The sequence below is a fragment of the Ascaphus truei genome, chromosome 2 (assembly GCF_040206685.1).
Source record: "Ascaphus truei isolate aAscTru1 chromosome 2, aAscTru1.hap1, whole genome shotgun sequence".
Taxonomy (NCBI): domain Eukaryota; kingdom Metazoa; phylum Chordata; class Amphibia; order Anura; family Ascaphidae; genus Ascaphus; species Ascaphus truei.
In genome coordinates this window covers 484,893,878-484,919,387 of record NC_134484.1, presented here as the reverse complement: position 1 = coordinate 484,919,387, position 25,510 = coordinate 484,893,878, and the positions used below count along the sequence as shown (strand labels likewise).

General features: G+C 46.3%; 1 protein-coding gene across 3 annotated transcripts; it reads left to right on the top strand.

Moving 5' to 3' along the window:
- Positions 1 to 3: 3 nt before the first annotated feature.
- On the top strand, positions 4 to 24,948 carry LOC142488054 (uncharacterized). 3 transcript variants are annotated; one of them, XM_075588422.1, is made up of 6 exons: positions 4 to 266; positions 1,306 to 1,445; positions 12,459 to 12,768; positions 13,051 to 13,164; positions 15,148 to 15,261; positions 22,410 to 24,948. In XM_075588422.1, exons 3-6 carry the CDS (start codon positions 12,750 to 12,752, stop codon positions 23,924 to 23,926), a joined length of 1,764 nt encoding a protein of 587 aa, XP_075444537.1. In that variant the 5' UTR covers positions 4 to 266; positions 1,306 to 1,445; positions 12,459 to 12,749; the 3' UTR covers positions 23,927 to 24,948. The 3 variants fall into 3 exon arrangements, with proteins under 3 accessions (XP_075444537.1, XP_075444534.1, XP_075444535.1); XM_075588419.1 differs by having other exon boundaries at positions 13,051 to 13,554; XM_075588420.1 differs by lacking the exon at positions 4 to 266 and having other exon boundaries at positions 816 to 1,445; positions 13,051 to 13,554.
- Positions 24,949 to 25,510: the final 562 nt, after the last annotated feature.

Here is a 25,510-nt window from a genome sequence, read left to right as displayed (position 1 = left end):
AACACTGACCCTGAGCACAGACTGTCCCACATCCTGAGGGGGGAATCCAGGTCACTCCCACAGGGAAGGACTGAGAGATCACAGGGGCTCCCCCCACCCTCCATAGGAAGTACACACACAGTGAGGGGGGGATAAAGTGCACATCTCAGGCACTGAGGGGGGGACACACTGAGGAATAGGCTCTGAAGCCTCTAAGTCCCTTTTCCTGTGTCCCCCTCACATTGCCCACCCCCTGCTGCACAGAGATCTTCAGCCTGTGTTATTGGGTAAGTGCTTTCCTCCTCCTCCCTTCCCCTCCCTTGTGTGACCTGTGCACATTATCCCAGTGCTGCTCTGAGCTTCCTTACACACAGGAGCCTGAGAGGCTGAGCCTCTGATAGTGAGGGGGAGCCTCTGGCACTGGGGGGTTACTCCTCCTGTATCACAGGGACTGGGAGATAATGGGGGTTATTTTACATTGGGAATTAACATTAGGAATCAGTGAGGATAAGATTGGGAAAGTTATTAAATAGAGTTAGAAAGTAATTAGATTGAGGGAGTATTGGTTGGAGTTTAACTCCTTCATTACCACAGGGGCCAGCATCATGTGTGTGTTATGGGCTATAGCTTCTCTGTGTGAGGCTGACCCGGTTGCCCGGGGACAGTCCTGGTCTGACAGTATGTTCTGATGTCCCAAATATCTGCTGCATTCTCCCATGTCCCAGTTTTAAATAATGTGTCTGGTACAGGGGGTGGGGGGTGTCTGGGACTGGGGGGTGTCTGGGACTGGGGGGTGTCTGGGACAGGGGGAGGGTCTGTGCAGAGGAGAGAGAGGAGGGAGGGGGGAGGTCTGTGCAGAGCTGGAGATGTAGAAGTGAGACACAGAGCCCTCTTCCCTCCCCAAATCTGCAGTGCAGAGCTACAGCTGAGGGAGAGCAGGGTGACCCCAGGCATAGAGGTGGGTGCTGTGTCTGTGTCTCTGTGTATACGCCACCATATAGAAACACAAGCATGTGGTAGCCTCACGTTTGTAGCATACAAGGGGTTAACCCCTCATTTTCTAAATGGTGCAAATATACAGAGATAACAGAAAGGTACAAGATCCCGTGATACAGAACTATTAGCTGTAGGAATCCATGAAACATTGCTTGCAGTAACAGGAGGGAGAGGGAGGAGAGATATGATGCCTTTTATTGGACCAACAAGTAGTTGAAATGTTACAAGTTTTCTAACCTATCAGGATCCTTCATCAGGTGTGGGAGAAATACAGAAACACAGTATAATAGAGTAAGTGTAACCAGGTTCACCCCCTTACCTCCGTTGTAGCTGCGGGGGAGGCTTCCGGGGCACGCGCTGGTGCCGCTGGAGTGGTGGGCGGACCCGCCGGGAAGTAGGGACCCCATCGGCAGGCTGCAGGCGTGTTGAGGCTGGCGATCCGGTCGCCGGAGCTCCGCGGCGGGACGACGGTAGGGCGCCGCCATCTTAGATTGCATGCGCAGGTGGCAAATTGCACATGCGCAATGGAAAAGGTTGCGGTGGCCATTTTATAATAAGGCTCCGTGTGGAACTACAAATCCTGCTGGTCACATTGGCCAGTATAGCCATTAAGGCTGCTGGGCCCACGGAGCCCCAAAAGAGATACATTTGGTGCGCTCCTCACACCACGCCAGTCAGGAGCAGGATGGAGAGGAAGAAGGTAATGTCCAGGGAGCTGTGCTCCGCAGAACTGGGCCAGATTTCCCCCAGGTCCTGCTAGGCCCCGACTCGCTGTAGTTGTGTGTGCTGCAAGGGAAGGTCCATAGGTATGGACGCTTCACCATTACTGCATAGTGTCAGGGACACCGTGATCACGCAACGTGGTGAAGTATAGCCTGCAGTCTGGGACCAGATCCAGAAAGACCCCATTAGACAATTTTATGGGGGCATACTTCAGCGGGAGACCCCTTCAGAGGCATCCGCCTGCGGATCAGAGCGAAAGAAGATTCGGCAAATCGTGGCGTGGAACCACGTCGCAGATCCACGGACTCAGCTGCTCGGTTGGTCTAGACTGAGACCAGGGAGGTATTACATCCATATGCACCAACGGCTATAACACTGTGGGTAGCGCAATCCCACACACGCTCTTTGGGGAGGGACTTGTCGGTGGACACTAACGGATTAAGTGCCTAGGCCCTCCAGTACTTTGGGGGTTCTGCCGGGGAGGTGTTACTGTGGGTGGCAGAATATTGTATGGCTATTGATATATTGTTGTCTTGTTTTGTGTCAGTAAATACTGTTGTTATATACCGGTTGTGTGTATTTACTGCCTGCATTGTCAGTAAATACTGTTGTTATATACCGGTTGTGTGTATTTACTGACGGCATCTATTGGGTTCCTGAGAGAGGCTATCCTACTGCGTTAGGATCTCTCCCAGGTGGGGGCGCTGTGTACCACGAACGTGATCACCCCAGGCTCCCAGCGGCGTAGGATCAGGCCTCCTGTAAGCCACTTGAGTAACGCAGCACAGATAGTCTCCGTAGACACGGGGGCTACATATGTAAGAGGGATATGTGGTTACAATGGCTGTAGATAGGACGTGTGAAATAAGGAGGTAGAAACAGGTATGCTGGTGTGAAAATAAACAGCAGAGACAGACTGTAGGAGGCTATTCTGTTTGATATGCAAAGGCAGCCTAGACATTAAGGAGACGTGTGTGGGACAAGGCAGTGACAGTGTCAGCGTCACACTGCGAACACCACAGGCTTCTAATTTCACAGGAAACAAGGACCTTGAGAGAGAGGTTCTAACCCGGAAGTCCTGTGATGTGTAGCAGTGGAGGAATCGCCCGCGCAGCCTGACCCCCCCTGCAACATCATCACCCTCAGGTTTTTTACCTCACACAACGGACCCCGACTGTGTTCCATTCACATTGCCTTTTATTTGGGGCTTTCTTGTAAGTCCCCATTGCATCTGTGTGCTCCATGATGTGGGCCCACTAAATCCTTTTTTGTCTTCATAATTTGTGTCAGCCATTCATTGCTCATTCCCCTTGTTTCCTTCCCCAGTCACAAGCTATTTATCACCGTACCATACCGTGTTGCACTATCACCTGTGTTATGCTTTCTCCTTTCATGTCTACCCTGGTGTACTGCACTCCCTGACTCCTCAACACAGCAACGTGTATAATAAATACAAATAAAATATTCTGCATTAACGTGTTTATCACATAGATTACCCACACATGGAGGAATGAGGGAAATGAATCCCAAATGGGCGCTCTAATAGTGAACAGCGCAGGTGTGGATCCTATGAATAATCCAATAAGTCCCAGACAGGGATGAATCACTAGTATGGAACAGTTCTTAAAGCCAAATCTTAAGTCCAATTTATCCAGTAGCCAAGTATTGTGTGGTGCATGTAACAGTGTATAATCACTTGTAAAACTGCCCGAAGTTCTTCTGAATGGGGAAATGGGCAGCTAACATTGTATGCTGTGGCGTGAGGTCCGTGTCTCCGGTATTTTCCAACGCGGCTGCTCCGTCTACTCCCGTCACACCGTAGTATGCAGGCTTCACTGGTAAGAACCACGTTGGCTCAATGCTGCCCGGGGTCCAGATAAATGGGAAAAGGGAATGTAACTGCCCTAAACTGTCTATGTGTGGAGTCAAAGAAAAGAGGGGAGCGCTGATATAACTGTAATCTCACGTATAAGTCATAAAGTAAACAGAAGCCCACTGTGTATGTCACAGATAACCCTCACAGATTGTAGGGATAAATAGGGAATATATAGATCAAAATCACGCCGACGCGCTTTGTCAGAGAGTGATCCTCCAGGTGTAAGATGCACTTAATATAGGGTAACAGCATGTAGAGTACAGGTGGGGTGTAGACCCAGGTAGATACTGATTGGTCTACAAGATCGTATTCACATGTATACTAATCGCAATTAACCCCTACCGAAGTGCAACTGTGCAAAGTACAACAAGAAATACATAAACATACAAACACAATTAAAATAAGTCACCATTGTGTAGACCAAAAGAATACCAAAATTCTAGCGCCGGGTCACTGCATTTTTGTATTATTGTCTGATAAACGAATTTTTGAGTTATTTGTTAGGCAGGGACCCCATGGCAGCTTATATCTAATCACAAGTAGATTTATTATCACTTACATTGTAATCACAAAATTAATGGTCACAGCGCTGAGCTTTAGGGTACCAATTCACTATTCATTCACAAAAGAATACCTAAGTGATAGTAAATGAATGAATAAAATACAAAGAAAATGTTAAACTCCTCTAGTAATAACATAATAATAATAACAATTATTACCATAATGAATACTGAATCATCATCATAAGTCTAATGCCAGAAACTGCCATGATGTTACATATACATAATACATGAATAAGGTCTATTGCAATGTTGATGACACTTTGAAGAAACAGATATAGGTAAACAACACTTTGTATCCATAAAAATAATTAAATCAAATAAATAACTAATTTAAGTGCTTGAGTTTGTGAAATCACATGTGCATATAGAGTACGCACATCTGTATCTAAACGTATGATGTAATGAGACTATAAAACTGTTTGTGATCATTGTATATCAAACCAGGACCAGCTAATGAAATGTAAAAAACTATACATAATATAAATATGTCACTACATTCATATAGAAATGCAGATAGAGAATAACAAGACCTGTCTCTAAAAAGCATATCAACATGATATAACATCATAGTGAAATATCTCTAGTGTACTATGTGGATTGGGCTCTCATTCATGCAACAAATGCTTGAGTTCCCACTCCACATTTAAACCTTTGGGGGAAAAAGAGTATCCAATGTGCAAATCCAATGCATTTCTTTTTTATTAAGAATTTTAAGTCTATCCCCACCCCTGATATGAGGATGTATGTTTGATGCCAAAGAATTTGAAGTTATCCATGCCCCCCTGTATGCATTCAGAGAAGTGCCTAGATACTGAATGTAAAGTATCTTGCTGAATGGTTAACCGTGCATGCTCAGCTATTCTGATTTTTAGGGGTCTGATGGTTCTACCGACATACTTTTTTGTTACACCCACATATTATCACATAGATAAAAAAACTTGTCTGACAATTGATAAAAGACCTAATTTTGTATCCAATGTTGGGGTATACGGTATACTGTATAGACGTTTGGTGAATCGACACCATATGCAGAACCTTGTGGAAGCACACTTGTGGAACCCTGTTGGTATGTTTCTAATGGGTTTCTGTTATGCTGTGCTCACCACAGACAAGGAGGGACCCCAAAACTGAGGTGAGATGGGTAACACCTGCACCCACAGCTACGGGGTCACGCCTGGAAAGTGGAAAATAGGCGTCTGGAACAGTCTGGGAGTATAAGATAAAGTAAGATACTCGCCAGACGAGAAGGGAGGTTCCAGAAGATAGTTGGTACCGAGAGCCTGGGGTCCAGAGCCGGGGGGGTAGGTCAAAATCCGCAAGCCGAGGTAAAGGGTCGGAGAGTTCAGGAGGTCAGGGTACAAGCCAAGGGTCGAAGTCCAGTGCGGGTCCACAGCCAAGCCGGTTCGGTACACAAAGAATCACTAGGGAAGACAGAGACAAGAACTGAGGCAGGCACGACCGTGGGTAACACAGGTCACACAAAGCTATGCTCAGCCAAAGAAGGAATGGCTGAGCAGGGTATAAATGAGCAGAGCCCAATGGGAAGAGGGGGAGGAACGGAGGAGCGGCCCCATGGGAGACAGGGATAGGTGAGGGACAGTGCCACAGCTGATTAGCTTGACGCGAGGCTTGTTGGCGGTGCACGTGCGCGACCCGAGCTGGGGGCGGGAGCTTCTCCTGCGGGAGGACAGAAAGGTCCGTGATTGCGTGCGTGCGCATGCGTGCGTCCTGTGGCAAGCGAGGGGACCGGGGAGGAAGAAGGAGGTGCTCGCGGCGGTGAAGTCGTGGAGCCGGAGCACGCCGGGTAAGTGGCATGGCGGGGGGAACCCTCTTTGGGAGAGGTGTCCCCTGAGGCCTTACAGTACCCCCCTTGAGGAGCGGCCTCAGGACGACTCCAATATGGTTTTGGGGGAAATTAGAATGGAAGAGTCTCAGCAATCTGGGGGCTTGTATTTGGTGATAGGGTACCCAAGATCTTTCTTCTGGACCAAAGCCCTTCCAGTGAACCAGATACTGCACTGAACCCATCGTTTTCCTGGAATCCAGAATAGACTGAATCTCAAACTCCTCCTGCCCCTGAACTATGACTGGCTTAGGGTCAATCGGTGTCCTATGGAACTGCAGACTCTGGGACACAGGTTTCAGCAGTGACACGTGGAACACAGAGGGTATCCTAATGGATGGAGGAAGTTCCAGACGATATGCCACAGGATTGATCCGTTCCACTACTGAGAATGGGCCCAAGTACCTGGGGGCCAGCTTGTGGCTCGGAGTCTTCAGTCTAATGTTCTTGGAGGAGAGCCAGACCTTATCCCCTGGTTTGAAGACTGGTGCCTGACGGCGGTGAAGATCTGCCTGTGCCTTTTGTCTGTGGGTTGCCTTTCTCAAAGCCTCTTGGATCTTTTTCCAGGATTCCTGAAGATCCTTGATTTGGTTATCGGCCGCTGGAACCCCAGAAGGAACTGAGGTGATGGGCAGCTGACCCGGGTAAAAACCATAATTAATGAAAAAAGGGGATTTCAGCGTGGAGTTGTTCTTTTAAAGAATTATGGGAGATCTCTGCCCACGGAAGTAAATTACCCAATTGTCCTGGCTGTCCGCGATGAAGCATCGGAGGTATTGCTCCAGAGTCTGGTTCGTTCTCTCGGTTTGCCCATTAGTTTGGGGATGATACCCGGAAGAAAAGTGGAGGGTGATATCCATCCTGCGAGCGAAGGCCCGCCAAAATTTTGAGACAAATTGTGTACCTCGATCGGATACGATGGAAAGAGGAACTCCGTGACTGCGGAATATTTCCTTAACAAAAACGTCTGCTAGGGTGGCGGATTTGGGTAGGCCTTTAAGAGAGACGAAATGGGCCTGCTTGGAAAAACGATCCACGACAACCAAAATGGTGTTCATCCCTTTAGAGGTTGGAAGTTCCACCACAAAGTCCATGGACAGATGACTCCATGGGCGTTCTGGTATAGGGAGGGGTTGTAGAAGGCCGTACGGCCTTTTTTTACAAATGGTCTTAACCTGGGCGCAGATTGGACAGGTTTTTACGTACTCCGAAATGTCCTGCAACATGGTTGGCCACCAAAAGGTACGACCAATGAGGTCAGAAGTTCTGCTAATGCCTGGATGACCGGCTGACCTAGAAGAATGACCCCACTCAAGAATCTTCTTAAGGGAGCGTGGAGCTGCATACAGACGGCCGACCGGCACCTTCAGACCCCTCGGGAGGTTAGATTGTGCTGCCATGACCTGATCCAGGATATCAAAAGAGTTGGCCGAAATTATATATTTGGAGGGTAAGATTGTTTCGGAGATAACTTCGGAATTGTCCTCGAACAGGAATTGACGTGAAAGTGCATCTGCCTTTTGATTCTTTGAGCCAGGAATGTAAGATATGAGATAATTAAATCTCGAAAAAAAAGAGACCATCGAGCCTGACGTGCCCCAAGGCGACGTGCACTCTCAATGTAAAGTAAATTTTTATGATCAGTAAAGATTGAAATGGGGGTCTCCGTTCCCTCCAGAAGATGTCTCCATTCCTGAAGGGCGAGTTTAATAGCCAGGAGCTCTTTGTTTCCGACATCACAGTTCCGTTCTGCCGAAGAATTTTTTTTTTTTAAAAAGAACCCACAGGGATGAAGTTTGGCCTGTGGGGACTGTCTCTGAGAGAGAATGGCGCCAGCACCGACGTCGGATGCGTCTACCTCTAGGGTAAAGGGAAGCCCGGGGTCAGGGTGACGCAAAATAGGAGCAGAAGCGAAAGATTTTTTGAGGGAGTCGAAAGCTTGGAGAGCTGCAGGAGACCAAACTGTTGTGTTACCTTCCTTTTTGGTAAGGGCAGTAATGGGGGCCACGGTAGAAGAAAAATTCTTGATGAATTTACGATAGTAATTCGCAAATCCCAAGAATCGCTGTATGGCTTTCAGGGAAGTGGGTTGTGGCCTTTCTAAGACAGCTTTGAGTTTGACTGGGTCCATAGAGAAGCCAGTGCTAGAAATGATGTATCCAAGAAAGGGAATGGAAGAAAGATGAAAAGAACATTTCTCTAGCTTAGCGTAGAGATGGTTCTCCCGAAGTCGGGACAGGACTAATTTGGTGTGCTGAATGTGGTCAGAGAGGGATTTAGAAAAAATAAGGTTATTGCCAAGGTATACGATAACAAAGCTGTCAAGGAGATCGCGGAAGATCTCGTTGACAAACTCCTGGAAGACCGCCGGGGCATTGCACAGGCCGAAAGGCATGACTAAATATTCATAATGCCCATCCCGGGTGTTAAAGGCGGTCTTCTACTCGTCGCCCTGACGGATGCGGACAAGGTTATAGGCTCCGCGGAGATAAAGTTTGGAAAAAAATTGTTGCCCCATGTAGACTATCGAAGAGTTCGGAAATGAGTGGCAGGGGGTAACGGTTCTTCATCGTAATCTTGTTAAGACCTCTGTAGTCAATACAGGGGCGCAAGAAACCATCCTTTTTCTTAACAAAAAAAAATCCAGCGCCAGCTGGAGATGAAGAATTGCGGATGAACCCCTTCCTCAAATTATCCTGGATATACTCGGCCATGGCCTTGTTCTCGGGTATGGATAGAGGGTAAGAACGGCTCTTGGGTAGGGTAGCACTGGGAAGAAGGTCAATAGGACAGTCAAAGTCTATATGGGGAGGTAACACTTCAGAACGCACCTTATCGAAAACGTCTGCCAGGTCCCAGTAGACCGTTGGGAGGGAAGTTTTATACTCTGCGGGTAAATCCACTCCGGCTAACATCCGTTTGGGGGGAAGACAGGTCTTGAGGCACTGGGGGCTCCATCGTATGGGTTCTTTATTAACCCAATCTAGTTGTGGGTTGTGTAGTTGCAACCAGGGGAGTCCCAGAATCACATCTACCGATGGAGTGTGGATCACGTCCAAGATAATCTTCTCTTGGTGACCGTCCTCCGTGGAGAGGGATAGAGAACAAGTCTCCTGGGAAATAAAAGCTGGTTGGAGTGGACGCCCGTCTATGGCCTCCAGACCAACTGGAACAGCCTTAGATCGGAAGGAAATCCCATTCCTATAGGCAAAACTCTGTTCAATAAAGTTTCACTGAGACCCAGAATCTATAAATGCGGAGGCGGGGATCAGGGAGTTATTCCAGGCCAGGGAGATAGGCAGCATTATTCGAGTGGGAAGTTCTTTAGGAGAAGAAAGAGGAGAAGAGATTACACCCAGCGAGACCCTCTCATACCTTATTGGGTACTGGTGTTTCCCGGCCGCAGAGGACAGCTTACCAGCAGATGACCGGGATGACCGCAGTAATGGCACAGTCCACCATCTCGTTGGCGCTGTCTCTCAGACGCGGATAGCCAATGACTTCCGAGCTGCATAGGTTCGGGTTCATCCAATGGTTGGGGAACGTGATGGACGAGACTGTGGCTGGTAGACCGAGAGGAGGTGGTACGAGGAAGAGCGCTTTCAAGTCTTCTCTCTTGTAGCTAATGGTCCACGCGGATGCAGACCGCAATGAGATCCTCCAATCTGGTGGGTCTCTCCATAGTGGCCAGCTGGTCCTTGATGGCGTCCGACAGACCCTGCCAAAAAGCTGCGGAGAGTGAGTCATCGTTCCAGGAGGTCTCCGCCGTGATGGTCCGGAAGTCCAGAGCATACTCGGCGACAGGATGAGTACCCCGGGAAATATGAAAGAGAGAAGAATCTGCCATAATTTGGCGACCAGGAGTATCAAATACTTGCCTGAATTCTCGAAGAAAGCGAGGATAGTCACGCGTCATGGCAGGCTCCCGCTCCCAGATGGGGGATGCCCAGGCTAGGGCCTTTCCGTTCAAGAGAGACATAATATAGGCCACCCTTGAGCGTGCAGTAGGAAAGCGCGAAAGAGATAATTCAAATTGAATCTCGCACTGATTGAGAAACCCTCTGCACTCGTGGGGGTCCTCTGCATAGCGGTTGGGAGGCGGGAGACGAGGATCCACAGCCACGGGAAGACCTGGAGAGGGAAACGCCGCAGCTGCCATGGCAGAGGGGCCTGGGGAATGCTGCAATGAGGAAAGTCTAGAGAGCTCCTGCGTCATGGAGGCAAGCTGTGCCTCTAGCTGGATAAGTCGCTGCATGGGGCTTGGTCGCTCAACCTCTTTGGGGTCCATGTCCGTTGGGCTGAGCATAATGTTACGCTGTGCTCACCACGGACAAGGAGGGACCCCGAAACTGAGGTGAGATGGGTAACAACTGCACCCACAGCTTCGAGGACATGCTTGGAAAGTGGAAAATAGGCATCTGGAACCGTCTGGGAGTATAAGATAAAGTAAGATACTCGCCAGGCGAGAAGGGAGGTTCCAGAAGATAGTTGGTACCGAGAGCCTGCGGTCCAGAGCCGGGGGGTATATCGGAATCCGCAAGCCGAGGTAAAGGGTCGGAGAGTTCAGGAGGTCAGGGTACAAGCCAAGGGTCTAAGTCCAGAGTGGGTCCACAGCCAAGCCGGTTCGGTACACAAAGGATCACTAGGGAAGACAAAGAGACAAGAACTGAGGCAGGCACGACCGTGGGTAACACAGGTCACACCTATGCTCAGCCAAAGAAGGAATGGCTGAGCAGGGTATAAATGAGAGCAGAGCCCAATGGGAAGAGGGGGAGGAACGGAGGAGTGGCCCCATGGGAGGCAGGGATAGGTGAGGGACAGTGCCACAGCTGATTAGCTTGACGCGAGGCTTGTGGGCGGTGCACGCGTGTCAGGCGTGTGCACCGCGCGGGAGAGGTGCGCGTGACCCGAGCTGGGGGCGGGAGCTCCTCCTGCGGGAGGACAGAAAGGTCCGTGATTGCGTGCGCGCGTCCTGTGGCAAGCGCGGGGACCGGGGAGGAAGAAGGAGGGTCCCGCTCGCGGCGGTGAAGTCGTGGAGCCGGAGTACGCTGGGTAAGTGGCATCGCGGGGGGAACCCTCTTTGGGTGAGGTGTCCCCCGAGGCCTTACAGTTTCACAGTATTAGACTGAAAAAGGCTTCTTTACAGTGAAGAGGCCAAAGTGTTGGCCTTTTTCAATACGAATCTCGGACCCTCTTTGGTGACTTGATGTAAATCCGAGTCTAATTTCAGTATGTGCCAGTGTTTGTGAATGATCGAACGTATCTGATTGGCTTGTCTATTAAATCTGGTGATGAATAAAGGGCTACCTCCAAAAGGGTTGTGAATCCGTTTTTTTATATGTAACAAGATCCTTCCTATCAGTAGTATGGGCATACTGGAATGCAGACTGTATGTCATCTTGAAGATAACCCCTCGCTCTAAATCTCATACTGAGATCTCTAGAATGTTCAAGAAAAGAACCGTCACCTGAACACAATTTTCTATAACGCAAAAATTGACCCCCTAGGAATCCCTCGAATGAGGGACCTAGGGTGGCAACTTCTGGCATGCAGGAAGGAGTTATATATGTCCGTTTGGATCAAATTGTTTGAGTCAACATGGAGTGTCATGTCAAGAGTTGATTGAATGTGTGTCAGTCTCAAAGGTGAATTTGAGGTGAGAAGTGGGGACAGGTGAGGGGAAGTTACTGCACTGGTTCCTCTGCATAAGGCTGCGGCCCCTGTACTTGTGCTGCACGCGCGTCAGCGAGGCTGGCGGCGTGTGCAGCTGATTCCCATGGTCTGCAGGGAGCTGCAGACCAAAAGACCGGGGGAGGGACAGGGGCGTGGCAGTGACATCATCCGGCAGGTTCGCCCTCATTGGCTGAACTGCCGGGGGCGTGGCTTAGCACTCCGTCACGACTCCTGCTCTCAATTCTCTTGGGAGCAGGAGTCACTGTCTGTCGGCGCAGCACCCCCCCCCCCCCCTCACAGCAGGCCCGGTCCCATCGTGCAGCGGCTATTGTCCCTGTAGCGTCCGCCACAGCGGGAACCTGGCCTTACCCAATTCTCACCATATGAAATAGGAAAGTGAGACTGTGTCAGTATGGAGCAGAACTGCTGGACCTGAGAGAGTATCGGGAGCATTTATCAAAGTCTCACTCATGTACTGTATCTGCTTTTTATTCATACTATGGAACATTACAGTATGTTACTATGTTACACTATGGGGACTTTACTGGTCTTTTGGCTGCTAATCTCCGAATCTCTTTATACTTTTCTAGATGGTTATGTTGTGACATAATCCTGAGCCATTAAAGTTTTGCAGTGTTTGAAATTAAGTTCCTGTTTGCGAATTGAACATACTGTATGTGTTTTTTGGTGCCCCTGTCTTCTCCGACTCCTTTGGGGTTAATGATTTAGGTTTGAAAGAGCTGTTACTAAATGCTGTATATTTGTCCAAAAAAAACTGATCATTCCAATTCTGTTTTATATACAGGCACATTCTAAAATCCAACACATATAGATTAAGTAACCTCCGGTCAGCACCTCCAGAGCGGCACTGCCCACTGCCAGCACCTCCAGAGCAGCACTGCCCATTGCCAGCACCTCCCAGAGCAGCATTGCCCACTGCCAGCACCTCCCAGAGCATCACTGTCCACTGCCAGCACCTCCAGAGCAGCACTGCCCACTGCCAGCACCTCCAGAGCAGCACTGCCCACTGCCAGCACCTCCCAGAGCAGCGCTGCCCACTGCCAGCACCTCCGGAGCAGCACTGCCCACTGCCAGCATGGATCCACGCTTGTTAAGTGAGTAGAGGAGATATTTTGGTGTCTTTGAATTATGCAAGAGGGGAATATCTGATTATTTGGCAGTTATGCGAGTCAAACACCCAAACTAATCCTGTTTTCTTCTAGAACCACCAGCAGGTAAGAAGATAATATATCTTCACCTTATTTTCTGCCAGAAGGGCTAGTAATACATTTTTGTACAAGAGGTATTATATTATACCAATATCAGAGGAGGGGATATCACATGAAGCGCCCCCACTCCCAGCTTTACATGATGGATGTTCTTTTTCTTGTTGCCAGGTTTCCAAGTGGATGTCCCGGAGAGTTTAGAGATTAAGTCAGAGAAAGAAGAGACAGACACAGAGGAACATGTGACCCCAATAAAGGAAGAAATAGATGCATTTCCTGTTTGTGGTAAGTACCCTTACATCCTCCCTTGTTTTCTAAAACCCAACACATATAGATTAAGTAACCTCCGGTCAGCACCTCCAGAGCAGCACTGCCCACTGCCAGCACCTCCAGAGCAGCACTGCCCACTGCCAGCACCTCCCAGAGCAGCACTGCCCACTCCCAGCACCTCCAGAGCAGCACTGCCCACTGCCAGCACCTCCAGAGCAGCACTGACCACTGCCAGCACCTCCAGAGCAGCACTACCCACTGCCAGCACCTCCAGAGCAGCACTGCCCACTCCCAGCACCTCCAGAGCAGCACTGCCCACTGCCAGCACCTCCAGAGCAGCACTGACCACTGCCAGGACCTCCAGAGCAGCGCTGCCCACTGCCAGCATGGATCCACACTTGTTAAGTGAGTAGAGGAGATATTTTGGTGTCTTTGAATTATGCAAGAGGGGAATGTCTGATTATTTGGCAGTTATGCGAGTCAAACACCCAAACTAATCCTGTTTTCTTATAGAACCACCAGCAGGTAAGAAGATAATATATCTTCACCTTATTTTCTGCCAGAAGGGCTAGTAATACATTTCTTTACAAGAGGTGTTATATTATACCAATATCAGAGGAGGTGAATGTGTCAATGACGCGTTATCTTTGCCATCAATTAAAGGCATATCCCTCAAGACATAAAAAATGCGTATTTAAAGTGTCAGCTCTGTGGTCTAGGGCTGACTGCAGTTTTATACAGCCTGCTAGCCTGTGGTTAAGGGGTTAATTGGGGAAGTACACCTGGGATTGTGAAGAATACAGAATGGTAACTGCCTTAACCACAGACCCAAGTGGATACGTGACTTGTAGTTAACCAAGTAGTCCGGGAGTGCAACAAATGTTTGATGTGGTTAGTGTCAATTTAGGTCAATTGTATCATTGCTCTGGCTGTGGGACCCGGCAGTTTGAAGCCCACAGATCAGAAGCTTATCCAATTAAAGGTATAACTTTCCTTAGGAATGTCCTAGGGTTCTGATTTTTTTTGTATTCAAACGATTAGGAGGGAGACATGTAGAATAATATGATTTTATTAATGGTACCGTGTGTAAATGCATAAACAGGCATGGCCCTCTTGTAGGTACCTTTACAGTTATGTGAGGTGGGAGGGATTTACATGACAGGCAGGGGACAAGATACATTAAAAGATTCACCCTGCTAGTTTATGACCCACCATACAAGGGGGGCAGGTTTGCATAACCGAACGCCTGGCTGCTAAGGGACCCTGGGGAGATGCACTCTGGGATGTATACAAAAAGTCAGAGCGTCAAAGGGGTTAACCAGCTGGCCAGCAACTGGGGGGATTCTCTGACCAGAGCCAGGTATTCTGTCACTGAGCACAGGGGGTTTGGCCAGGCACGCTAACCGGGGGACGTGGGTGAAGCTTGTTGCCCGGTTACCAAGACTACTGGCAACCTTGCAATAGGGCAGAATTTGGCTCCCGTGCCAAGGTTGGTTCCCCATCACCCAGATAGGGGTTTGAAGGTTTTATAAGCTGGTGCAGGCTCATGGGGTTGTTGGTTCTCTGCTGTAACATCAGGAAGGAGCGGGCGGGGGTTAAGAGGAGATTTCTGACCATCACAGATTTGTACCCGCTCAGGATTTTGTTAGATCTGAGAACTTGGAAACGAATTCTGCAAGGGCAGAACGACATTCTTTTATTTGGCTGAAATATAGGGGTGGCAAGTTGCGCCCCAGCCAAAATACTGTCCGGTTGCCTGAACTTTAAGACCAGAAACCTGTTATTTCATTGGAATATGTGTTGATTTGTGATATTTTAGTAATTCAAGCTGTGTGTTCTTTGTGTATAAATCCAATTTATTTTATTTCATGCTTTTATTCAATTAAAGGATACAGATAAAAATGGTGTTAAAAAGCTTGGTCTCCCGTGACAGTGAAATCACAAGAAGCGCCCCAACTCCCAGGTTTTCATGATGGATTTCCCTTTTCTTGTTGCCAGGTTTCCCAGTGGTTGTGCTGGAGAGGTTAGAGATTAAGTCGGAGAAAGAAGAACCGAACCCAGAGGAACATCTGACCCCAATAAAGAGTGAAACTGGTCCATGTCCTGTCTCTGGTGAGTACCTTTTCCCCTTTGTCTGCACAAAGGGGTGTTATCTTGTTACAAGGAGCATGGTCACATTTAGTGAATGTTCATGGTTAATTGCCTCTCATAGGAAGTCCCCAGGCCTGCTGGGTGTTCTGGGACAAGCCACATGCAGCAGAGTTAGAAGTGCAATATGGCTCTCAGACACGTATAAAGGTTGGAAATGCAGAGTTATGGGCGTCTGACTATCAATAGATGCGATAAAACACTATATTACATTATTTGGGAAAACAAATTCAAGGGAGCCTTCCCTAACTAACCGGGTTCCCCAGCTTAAACAGTACTTGGATAAGAGTTTTTTTTTTCTTTTCTTTCAAATGTGGTAAATGTGTATTTGTTGCTATGCCAATCCTATCAAATCTATTGATATTGTACACAGTAAGAAACACACACACAACTCCAGTTTTTATTCATTGTAATTTTGTGATTTATTACTTAACCTGCGGTTGTGGTCGAGGATTCGTTGGGCGGACAATCAGACCAGTGAAGGTCAGAATTATGGAGCACATTCGTTCTATTAAAAACTAGATCAGATGCTCCCAGTTTCCAAACATTTTACAAATTGTACATTGGGAAACTTGTCCACCATTCATTTTTCAGCGATTGAATCCTACTGTACACCTGTTCCTACACGAGGGGATTGAATCTATACCTGTCACTACACGAGGGGATTGGATCTATACCTGTTCCTACACGAGGGGACTGAATCTATACCTGTTCCTACACGAGGGGACTGAATCTATACCTGTTCCTACACGAGGGGACTGAATCTATACCTGTTCCTACACGAGGGGATTGAATCTATACCTGTTCCTACACGAGGGGATTGAATCTATACCTGTTCCTACACGAGGGGACTGAATCTATACCTGTTCCTACACGAGGGGATTGAATCTATATCTGTTCCTACACGAGGGGGTGACAGAATTAAACAGCTTAATCAGCGTGAGATGTTTTGGATCTACTCACTTAATACTCTATCCCCTTTTGGGATTAATACAGAATGGGACCTAAAACATTTTCTCTAAGCCATATTATTCCTTTGCCCATTCCCAGGTTATATAATACTATGTATTTTTCATATACATTTGTTTCTATCATTGAGATACATATGTGTCTCTCTCTAGTCACATTTGATGAGTAGTATTGTATCCTTAATGTGGCAATTTTCTCTGTGTGGTTTATTTATTTACATCTTATTCATTATGTATATTCCCCTTATGAAGATTCAAATTGTTCTTTGCCTTGGTAGTTGCGGTTACATTTATTATATGTATATTATTACATGATTATATTATATTATTTGATGTTACACTTAATTTAATAATCTAAGATTGTTATTCTCTCCACATGCTATCCACTTTTAAATTTGATGCTTTTTCATTTAATTTTTATTGTCCTTATGAGTCTATGCAAGTTTTTTTTATTATTGAATAAAGCATAAAGAGAGAACCCTCAAGCGAGCACTCTTCTTCCAATGCATGAAAATAATAACTTGTTTAATACGTATATAATAATAAGAGGACAACAAGAGGTTACAACCTACGAGGTGCTGAGCACTGTTACCATCTGTACTGTACCTAAGGTGCTTGGTGCAGTAGTATATTAGCCGCTGTCATAGTGTGTGACACGGTGCAGGTAACAATATGCTATATGGATGGTAACTTCCAAAAGTTAATGGAGTTCCCTGCCCAAAACAGGGGGATGGGGGGGGGGGGGGGGGCGGCGCCTCAAAGTAATGAGGAGTACTTGGCTGTGTTGAGTGAGTTCATAATACTCTCAACTAACCCCCAGGTTATCACAACCCTATATTATGGGTATGAACCCACTGGGTTGTTGTGCATTCAGAATATCCACACCCACCTCCAAGACAAACCCCCACTTAGTAGGTATAAACAGCGGGGGATGGAGAGTTGAGGGTGGGGGGCAGGTGGGACCACCCAATAGGGAGGGAAAAGCAGGTGGGGCGCAGTGGTGCTGGGGTTGGTAGAAATCTGGTAACCCCACTCACCCTTCAGCACAAACTGCTTGATCGCAGGAGAGGTTTTTGCCACAGTGTGATAGGTAAATACCATGAGGCTTGATTGACACTGTCGCAGTGTGCCCAGAGGGTCCCTCTCCGTATAGCGATGACTAGCTTGCTAAGACCTAGCTAGTGGATACCTCCTGGGGCCACAACTTAGTTTAGCTGTTCCTCAAAGCCCTATACCAATGCTAACATGAAATATTGGGAAGCTCTGTAGCCGCAGCCTAGCGCTGCGGTCGCACCTGTGATGTCACGAATTGCGTCATACACCGACGCGCGTTTCGTCTCTGTGGAGACTTCGTCTGGGGTGGGCGAGCACTGTTCTCCCTACTTCTTTTATGCCCATTAGGCTGCCGTGATTGGACACTGTCATCCAATTAAACGGCTCATTGCTGCCAGTGGGCGGGGAAAGAGGCGGGGCTAGTGTCCGGCCTGTGCAATTAAAAAATTCACCCTTACTAAATATAATATGCAGGGGTGACTAACCTAAAAATGGTAAAGATCCCTAATGTGTAGGGAGAAATTGAATTGGGTACCTAAAAAAAGTACAACTCTGGTACTAGAACCCAGCACATCAAGCCCCAAAATAAGGAAGCTGAGAAAAACTGCCAGCACCCTGTTAATGTCATTCACACGGCATTATGAAGATTAATAAATCAGGAGGAGCCACTACATTAGATGTCACCACATTTTCTTTGTGGGTTGTATCACTGACATATAAATCAGGAAGAGTGGGGTATCAATCTCCCACACCATGTAAATGATTTTAGTGCCCTTTTACCTGCAAAGAAAGGTTACTAATGCAAAAATTAAAGAATTTGTGTCTGATTTTATAAAAATGCTGTGTATCCATAACCCTCATTCAGACCGTGTGGTGTACGAGTGCCCAACAGGTAAATCCATCTCGCTTCAGATTTTAATAATAAAGTGTCCAAATCCCCACGTTATTGTATTCTTTGTGTCCTTTTGCTGGATTTCTCCCCCACAGTTATACTGCCTTCTTTCCGTGGTTACATTTTCCCCGGACTGTTTTGTTCCCATGGGACTTTTTTACCTGGGATACAGGTAGGCAGTGTTTCTGGCGGGGAATGCCTTTAACATGACACCATCTAGACTCGGGAAACCACTCTTTGATAAAGCGCCCATGGCGAGAAACGCGTTGGAGGTTTCTCTTTTAACTTAGGCTGTGTCTCAATAAATCTTTTATTTTTTTTTCTACTTTTGCCTCCAGTTCTTCTTTTCTGCAGTGCTCCTTTTTTTCTTTGTTTTGAATGTGAGAGGAGAAGGAAAGAGAGGAGTCAAATATTACACCAAGGCCGCCTGCTTGGGAAATTATATGAATAGTATTTGTGACTGCCAAAATATGACACAAAATGGAGCAGTTTAGTTTATGTGGGTCTTATGGCAGAAGATTACATGGGCAGTGTAGTCACTGCATCACTTAGATTGTAAGCTCTCCAGGGCAGGGATTTCCATTCCTATTGTCTGATTGTGTTTGTTGCACTTATTGTATTATAATTCCCTGTACTGTATTGTTTCTGCTGTAAAGCGCTGAGTACACTGCGGGGCCTTATATAAATATAGACATACATACATGGGCATCTACAGTATCTTTACACTATCGGTTGCTTACAGAGTCCGTGGCGCACTCTCATCCAGGTGAACATGAAAAAATAGAAAAAACACAACAAACAAGAAAAATATATAGTGTAGTACTTCGGAGATACCCTTCAGTGGATGATCTGCTACACCATATGAGTTGGTCAATCGGGAATAACCAAAACGCCTGTATTTCTCACAGAAAATGTGGGTAGTACTACTTTATATTTTCATCCTATTGTTTGGTATCTCCGAAGTACTACACTATATATTTTTCTTGTTTGTTTTGTTTTTTCTATTTTTTCATATACACCTACCGGCCTATATGCGTATAGGAGGAAAGGGGGACAAGAACCCTATGTGATGCACTCAACCCTACTAGATGAAAATAATAAACTTTTATTGATATAATGGAATAATGCATTATTCCATTATATCAATAAAAGTTTATTATTTTCATCTAGTAGGGTTGAGTGCATCACATAGGGTTCTTGTCCCCCTTTCCTCCTATACGCATATGTTTCACCCTGGTAGCACCTCCCTAGTAAGTCTATTTTGAGCTGAGCAGGATTTTCCCTCTCCATACCCTCCTCCCCCCCTCCCCTCTTCCCCACTGTCTACCGGCCTATATCCCTGATTAATTCAGATATCAAAATATTTTCTAAACTTATAGCCAACAGGGTGGGCATTGTCCTTCCTGGGTTGATACACCCGAATCAAGTAGGCTTTATAGGGGGCAGGCAAGCGGCAGACAATACCAGACGGATAATAGATTTGATCGATCTGGCCAAGAGAAAAAATATCCCGTCGATGGTATTAAGTCTGGACGCTGAAAAAGCCTTCGACAGGATCGACTGACCCTACCTAGAGAGACGTTGGGGGCATTTGGCTTTGAGGGGCGTCTGCTAGATGCAATTTGGGCCCTTTACAACGGTCCTACGGCGAGGGTGAGACACGAGGGATTCCCCTCGGAACTGTTTCACATCCGTAGCGGGACAAGACAGGGTTGCCCGCTGTCACCTTTATTATTCGCCCTCTGTATCGAGCCTCTCGCAGCTCATATTAGATTAAGCCCCGATATATCAGGGATAGATGAAGGAGAGCAGTTGCATAAAGTGGCACTTTATGCGGATGACGTGATTTTGACGTTATCAAAACCTCTCACTTCTCTGCCCAATGTCTTTGAGATCTTGAGAACATTCAACCTGGTCTCGGGATTCAAAATCAATCAGGCCAAGTCGGAAGCCCTCAATATAAACTTATCTAAACCGGTTGAAAAATTGTTAGAGCTAAATTTCAATTTTAAATGGCAGACCTCCGCGATCAAATATCTAGGGGTATATATCACAAAAGACTACAAAACATTATATAAAGCTAATTTCCCCAAAGTAATAAAGACACTGAGGGAGGATCTCAAGGTATGGGCGGGTTATGGCATTTCTTGGTTTGGAAGGATTAATAGCGGAAAAAATGAACCTACTCCCTAGAATGCTATATCTGTTTCAAGCCCTCCCAATACCGCTCATTCAGGCTGAGGTCCTCTCACTGCAGTCACACATTATTCAATTTATCTGGAACAAAAAAGCCTACGAATTACGAAAGGCATACTGACAAGGCCAGTGACGAAAGGAGGGTTATCGGTACCTTGCTTGTTGGCATATTACAAATACGGCCCAATTATGCCAAATTGTTCAGTGGCACTCGAATCCCGCTAAAAGGAGGTGGGTAGCCCTGGAAAAAGAATGTTGTGCTCCAGTGGAATTGCACGACCTAATCCGGCTTCCAAAAAAATGCGTTAAAACAATAGGGATGCCGCTCCACGCAATTGCGAACTCACTGGCGGTCTGGGAGTCCTCAAAATGTATATATAATCTGACCACTAAACAGTCGTTGATGACCCCCCCTGGTGGGGAACCCGGATTTTGCTCCGGGTCTGCCAGGTACTAAATTTTTGAATTGGACGCAAGATATAAAAGATTGAAAGACCTGGAAGGAAATTTATCAAAACATTTGAAATTATTAAAGCGGAGAAAAAACTACCAAACACGGAATTCTTTAGATTCCTCCAGGTCAGCGCATTTTATAATAAATTTCCAATTCGACCGGCACGTACCAATTTCGAACAGCTGTGTTCTAGAGAAACGGACACAAGGGGACTAACATCTAGGATGTACAGGGAGGTGATCTGTCCAGAGACAGCTGACGCCCCACGACTTAAATACATGCGACAATGGGAGACAGATTTAGGGGAGACGTTAGAGGACGCGGACTGGGACCAAATCCTGCAAGCGTCAGCTAAAAGCTAAATATGCGCCACGTTAAAGGAGAACGCATATAAAGTCCTAATGCGTTGGTACCATACCCCACTAAAACTCTCTAAATTTGTCAGGGGATACTCCCCACTCTGCCCAAAACAGTGCGGGGAGATTGCTGACTTAAAGCATGTGCTGTGGTCCTGCCCGAACGTGGTTCCAATTTGGGAGAATATTAGAGATTGGTTACAGATGATACTCAACTTGGAGATCCCCCTGGACCCGTGGCTGTTCCTGGTGGGCAGACGGATCCGGGGCGTATCTAATGCGACACACAAATTGCTTGCACATTTTGCAACCGCCACGAGATGCGAGATCGCAGCATTGTGGAAACAACCGGAATTGCCAGTTATACCCAAAATCAGGAACAGAATTTGGCACGTTTGCCAGATGTAACAGTTGATTGGTTGGGTCAACGACTCTGGCTCAAAATTTCTAAAAGTGTGGGCCCCATGGCTAACCCAAACAGACATCCCGGGGATAGACGCAGACACAATTTTGCACTAATAGAATCAGATGCGTTCTCCTTTGACAAAGCAGGCCAGACGATGACATAGAAACAGGTAGAATAGGTCAAACCACTCGGCCAAGCAGACCAGGCCGGCAGACCAGGCCGGTTAGCCAAGAACAGAAAGTGCGGTACACATACCGTTGAGAAGCTCCACACTCTGCAGAAGTGACATTCGTCGCCTTCCCCCCCCCACGCCTGCCCGACCAGGTATCCCTCGTGTTCCGCCCGTGTCCAGTGAGTCATGTCTGTCTTGTATCGTCCGTATATGTCGTACGTCAAGTTAGTCAACTGTTCTATGTCAGCCCCCGTTTATCGGGGCGATATGTCTAATTTTTTTTTCATGTTATTCATTGGTATATGCTAATGGGTGGTGATGTAATGTATGATCTGTAAAACCAAATAAAAATGAACGTTATAAAAAATAACAAAAAGTTATATATGTATCAATGATTTCACTGAGAGCTGCTACAAATACATTTCAGGCCTTCGGGACCACCACCAAAGTCATTAGGGGCCACTGGATGTCCATGGGCCACAATTTTGAAACCCTGAGTGAAGAGAATATTTTGTTAATTAAGTATTGGTGAAATAGATTCTTCAGTGTTTTGGATTTGTAATTTGCGTTCAGATAGAAAACATTTGTTCTGTCTTTTTTGTTTACTTCTGTTAGAGATCGGCCTGAATGAGGAACAGAACTTGAGCTCTGATACATCCAGAAGCTGGCTGACTCCTCGCAGCCCAGAAGTGCCAAAAAACAATGATTCCTGCCACATTTTGGACACATACAAGGAACCAGTGCCACATGGTGGTGAATTTACAGACCTTTTACAGCACACAGCAGAGACAGACTCTAAATATGGGTCCAGAAAAAGGTATGAGAGAGATTTAAGAAGAAGCCGTGGTGTTCAGCCTTTTCTCTGTTGTCAGTGTGGCAAAAGCTTCTCACTGGACAGGGACCTGCTCACACACCTTTGTGTCCCCGCTAGAGAGCAAACCTTTACATGTACAGATGGAGGGAGCGGTTTCTCACTGAAGGGGAAACTTCATTCACACCAGATGATTCAGACAGCAGTGACTCGTTTTACTTGTACAGTGTGTGGGAAACAGTTAAGTACCAAGAGGACCCTCCGCAATCATGAGCAGATTCATACAGGGGAGAAACCATTCACATGTGCAGAGTGCAGTAAAAGCTTTTCTCGGAAGACAGATCTTCGCAACCATGAGCGGATTCATACAGGGGAGAAACCATTCACATGTTCAGAGTGTGGGGAACAATTCAGCATGAAGAACTGTCTCCTCATACACAAGAGAACTCATACAGGAGAGAAACCATTCACATGTGCAGAGTGTGGGAAACAATTTAGTAAAAAGAGCCACCTCCTCCTACACCAGATGATTCATACAGGAGAAAAACCATTCACATGTACAGAGTGTGGGAAAAAATTTAGTAATAAGGGCCACCTCCACAGACACCAGATGACTCATACAGGAGAAAAACCATTCATATGTACAGAGTGTGGGAAACAGTTCAGTATTAAGAGAAACCTCCTCAGACACAAGATGACTCATACAGGAGAGAAACCATTCACATGTGTAGAGTGTAGTAAAAGCTTTCCTCAGAAGGTGGATCTCCTCAACCATGAGTGGATTCATACAGGGGAAAAACGATTCACATGTTCAGAGTGTGGAAAACAATTCAGTATTAAGAGAAACCTCCTCAGACACCAGATGACTCATACAGGAGAGAAACCATTCACATGTGCAGAGTGTAATAAAAGCTTTTCTCAGAAGACAGGACTCCTCAAACATGAGCGGATTCATACAGGGGAGAAACCATTCACATGTACAGAGTGTGGGGAACAATTCCGTATTAAGAGCACCCTTCTCACACACCAGATGACTCATACACGAGAGAAACCATTCACATGTGCAGAGTGTAGTAAAAGTTTTTCTACGAAGAGGGATCTCCTCAACCATGAAAGGATTCATACAGGGGAGAAACCATTCACATGTTCAGAGTGTGGGAAACAATTCACAGTTAAGAGCAACCTCCTCACGCATCAGAAGAGTCATACAGGAGAGAAACTATTCACATGTACAGAATGTGGGAAAAGCTTTTCTCAAATGAGCCACCTCCTCACTCACCACAGGATTCATACACGGGAGAAACCATTTCCATGCACATAGTGTGGGGAAAGCTTTTCACAGAGGATCAGCCTCCTTACACACATGAGGATTCATACATGAGATAAAATATGTGATTGTTCAAAGTAGGGTTGGGCAATATACCAGTAGCATAGTAATACTGCAGTAATAAAAATGGACGGTGACGCAATACTTGCCATTACTTCTTACCATGGCATTCCTATCAGCAGCTGCAGAGTGGGGGTGGGTCTGTCAGAGAGGCGTGGGGGTGGGGACTGTCAGAGAGAGGACAGAGTGTGGGTCTGGTAGAAACAGTGGAGTGGGAGCAGTCTGGGAACTCCTTGACTTTCACATGCTGCAGCTATAATGAATCCTCCTGCTGGTAATCTCACCCCTCCATATTAACCACTTCCCCTCTGCCATGCCTCTTAACCCTTCCCTTCCACCATGACTCAACTCCTTTCTCTCCCCCATATTTCTCTCGGCTCTCATCCGTGCCTCTTGAACCCCCTCTTCCCCATGCCCATTAACCCACTCCTCCCCATGCCCTATTAATGTGCACAGGAGGCGGGGGGTCGAGGGGGTAATTGTACATTTTCTTACCATGCACCCCAAAGCTGGAACAACCTACCGGAGACTCTCGCATCCACCACCAGTTTAAGTTCTTTCAAAACTGGCTGTCTCACGTTTTAATCTGGTCTGTAAATGTTACATACGCCTATAATATATATTATCTTTAACTGTGCATGCAATGTCTTTTATATAATGTATACCCTGTTCACTTATGTAACTGTATTTGTAACCATGTATTATTTGTCATCTTAACTCTATGCCCAGGACATACTTGAAAATGAAAGGTAACTCTCAATGTACCACTTCCTGGTAAAACATTTTATAAATAAATAAAAATAAAATAGTGAAGAAAGGGGTCTCTAGTGTGGTGTAGTTAGTGTCAAATTTTCATTAAAACCTTTTTTATTCTTAAAATTAAAATATACTAAAATGTATTTGCTTTTTAAATTTTATTAAAAATGAAATGGATTTGTATAAGAAATGTTCCACAATAAATGACTTTGAACATTTAGAGGACTTTTGCTTTTTCGCTTTCTTTTGGGTGTTCATATATTGCTGAATAATATTATCACGATAAATTACTTAATACTCTTATGGTGGGAAGTTTTTTGTTATTGTTTAACCCTAGTTCAGAGTGTTGGAAACAATTCAGTACAAAGTGTAACCTCCTGTCACACCCAAGTATTTACATGGGAGAAACCATTTGCTTGTTCAGTGTGGGAAACAATTCAGTGTTGAGGTCACCTCTTCAGATACCAACAAATTCATGCAGGGAGAGGCCTTTCACATGGACAGAGTATAGACAAAACGTTTCTTGGATGAATGACCTCACACATCACATGATTCTCACAGGGGAAATAATTTGCTTGTTCAGAGTGTGGTAAGAGTGGTGTAAGTCATCGGGAAGCGCAAGCCATGGAAAACAGAAAAAAAGTCTGATGGTGCAGTACACGTGATAATTCGTGAGTTAATATATTGATAAAGGTCTGTGTGCAAAATACTCACAAACATATAGTGAGTGCTGTTCACAAAAAGGTATCTTTAAATCTCAGC

What these genes read in the sequence shown, in the direction of transcription:
- LOC142488054 (XM_075588419.1), top strand. An exon ending in CATGGATCCACACTTGTTAA is followed by an intron (nt 13,555 to 15,147) that starts GTGAGTAGAGGA and finishes TCTTGTTGCCAG; the next exon opens with GTTTCCCAGTGGTTGTGCTG. An exon ending in TGGTCCATGTCCTGTCTCTG is followed by an intron (nt 15,262 to 22,409) that starts GTGAGTACCTTT and finishes TACTTCTGTTAG; the next exon opens with AGATCGGCCTGAATGAGGAA.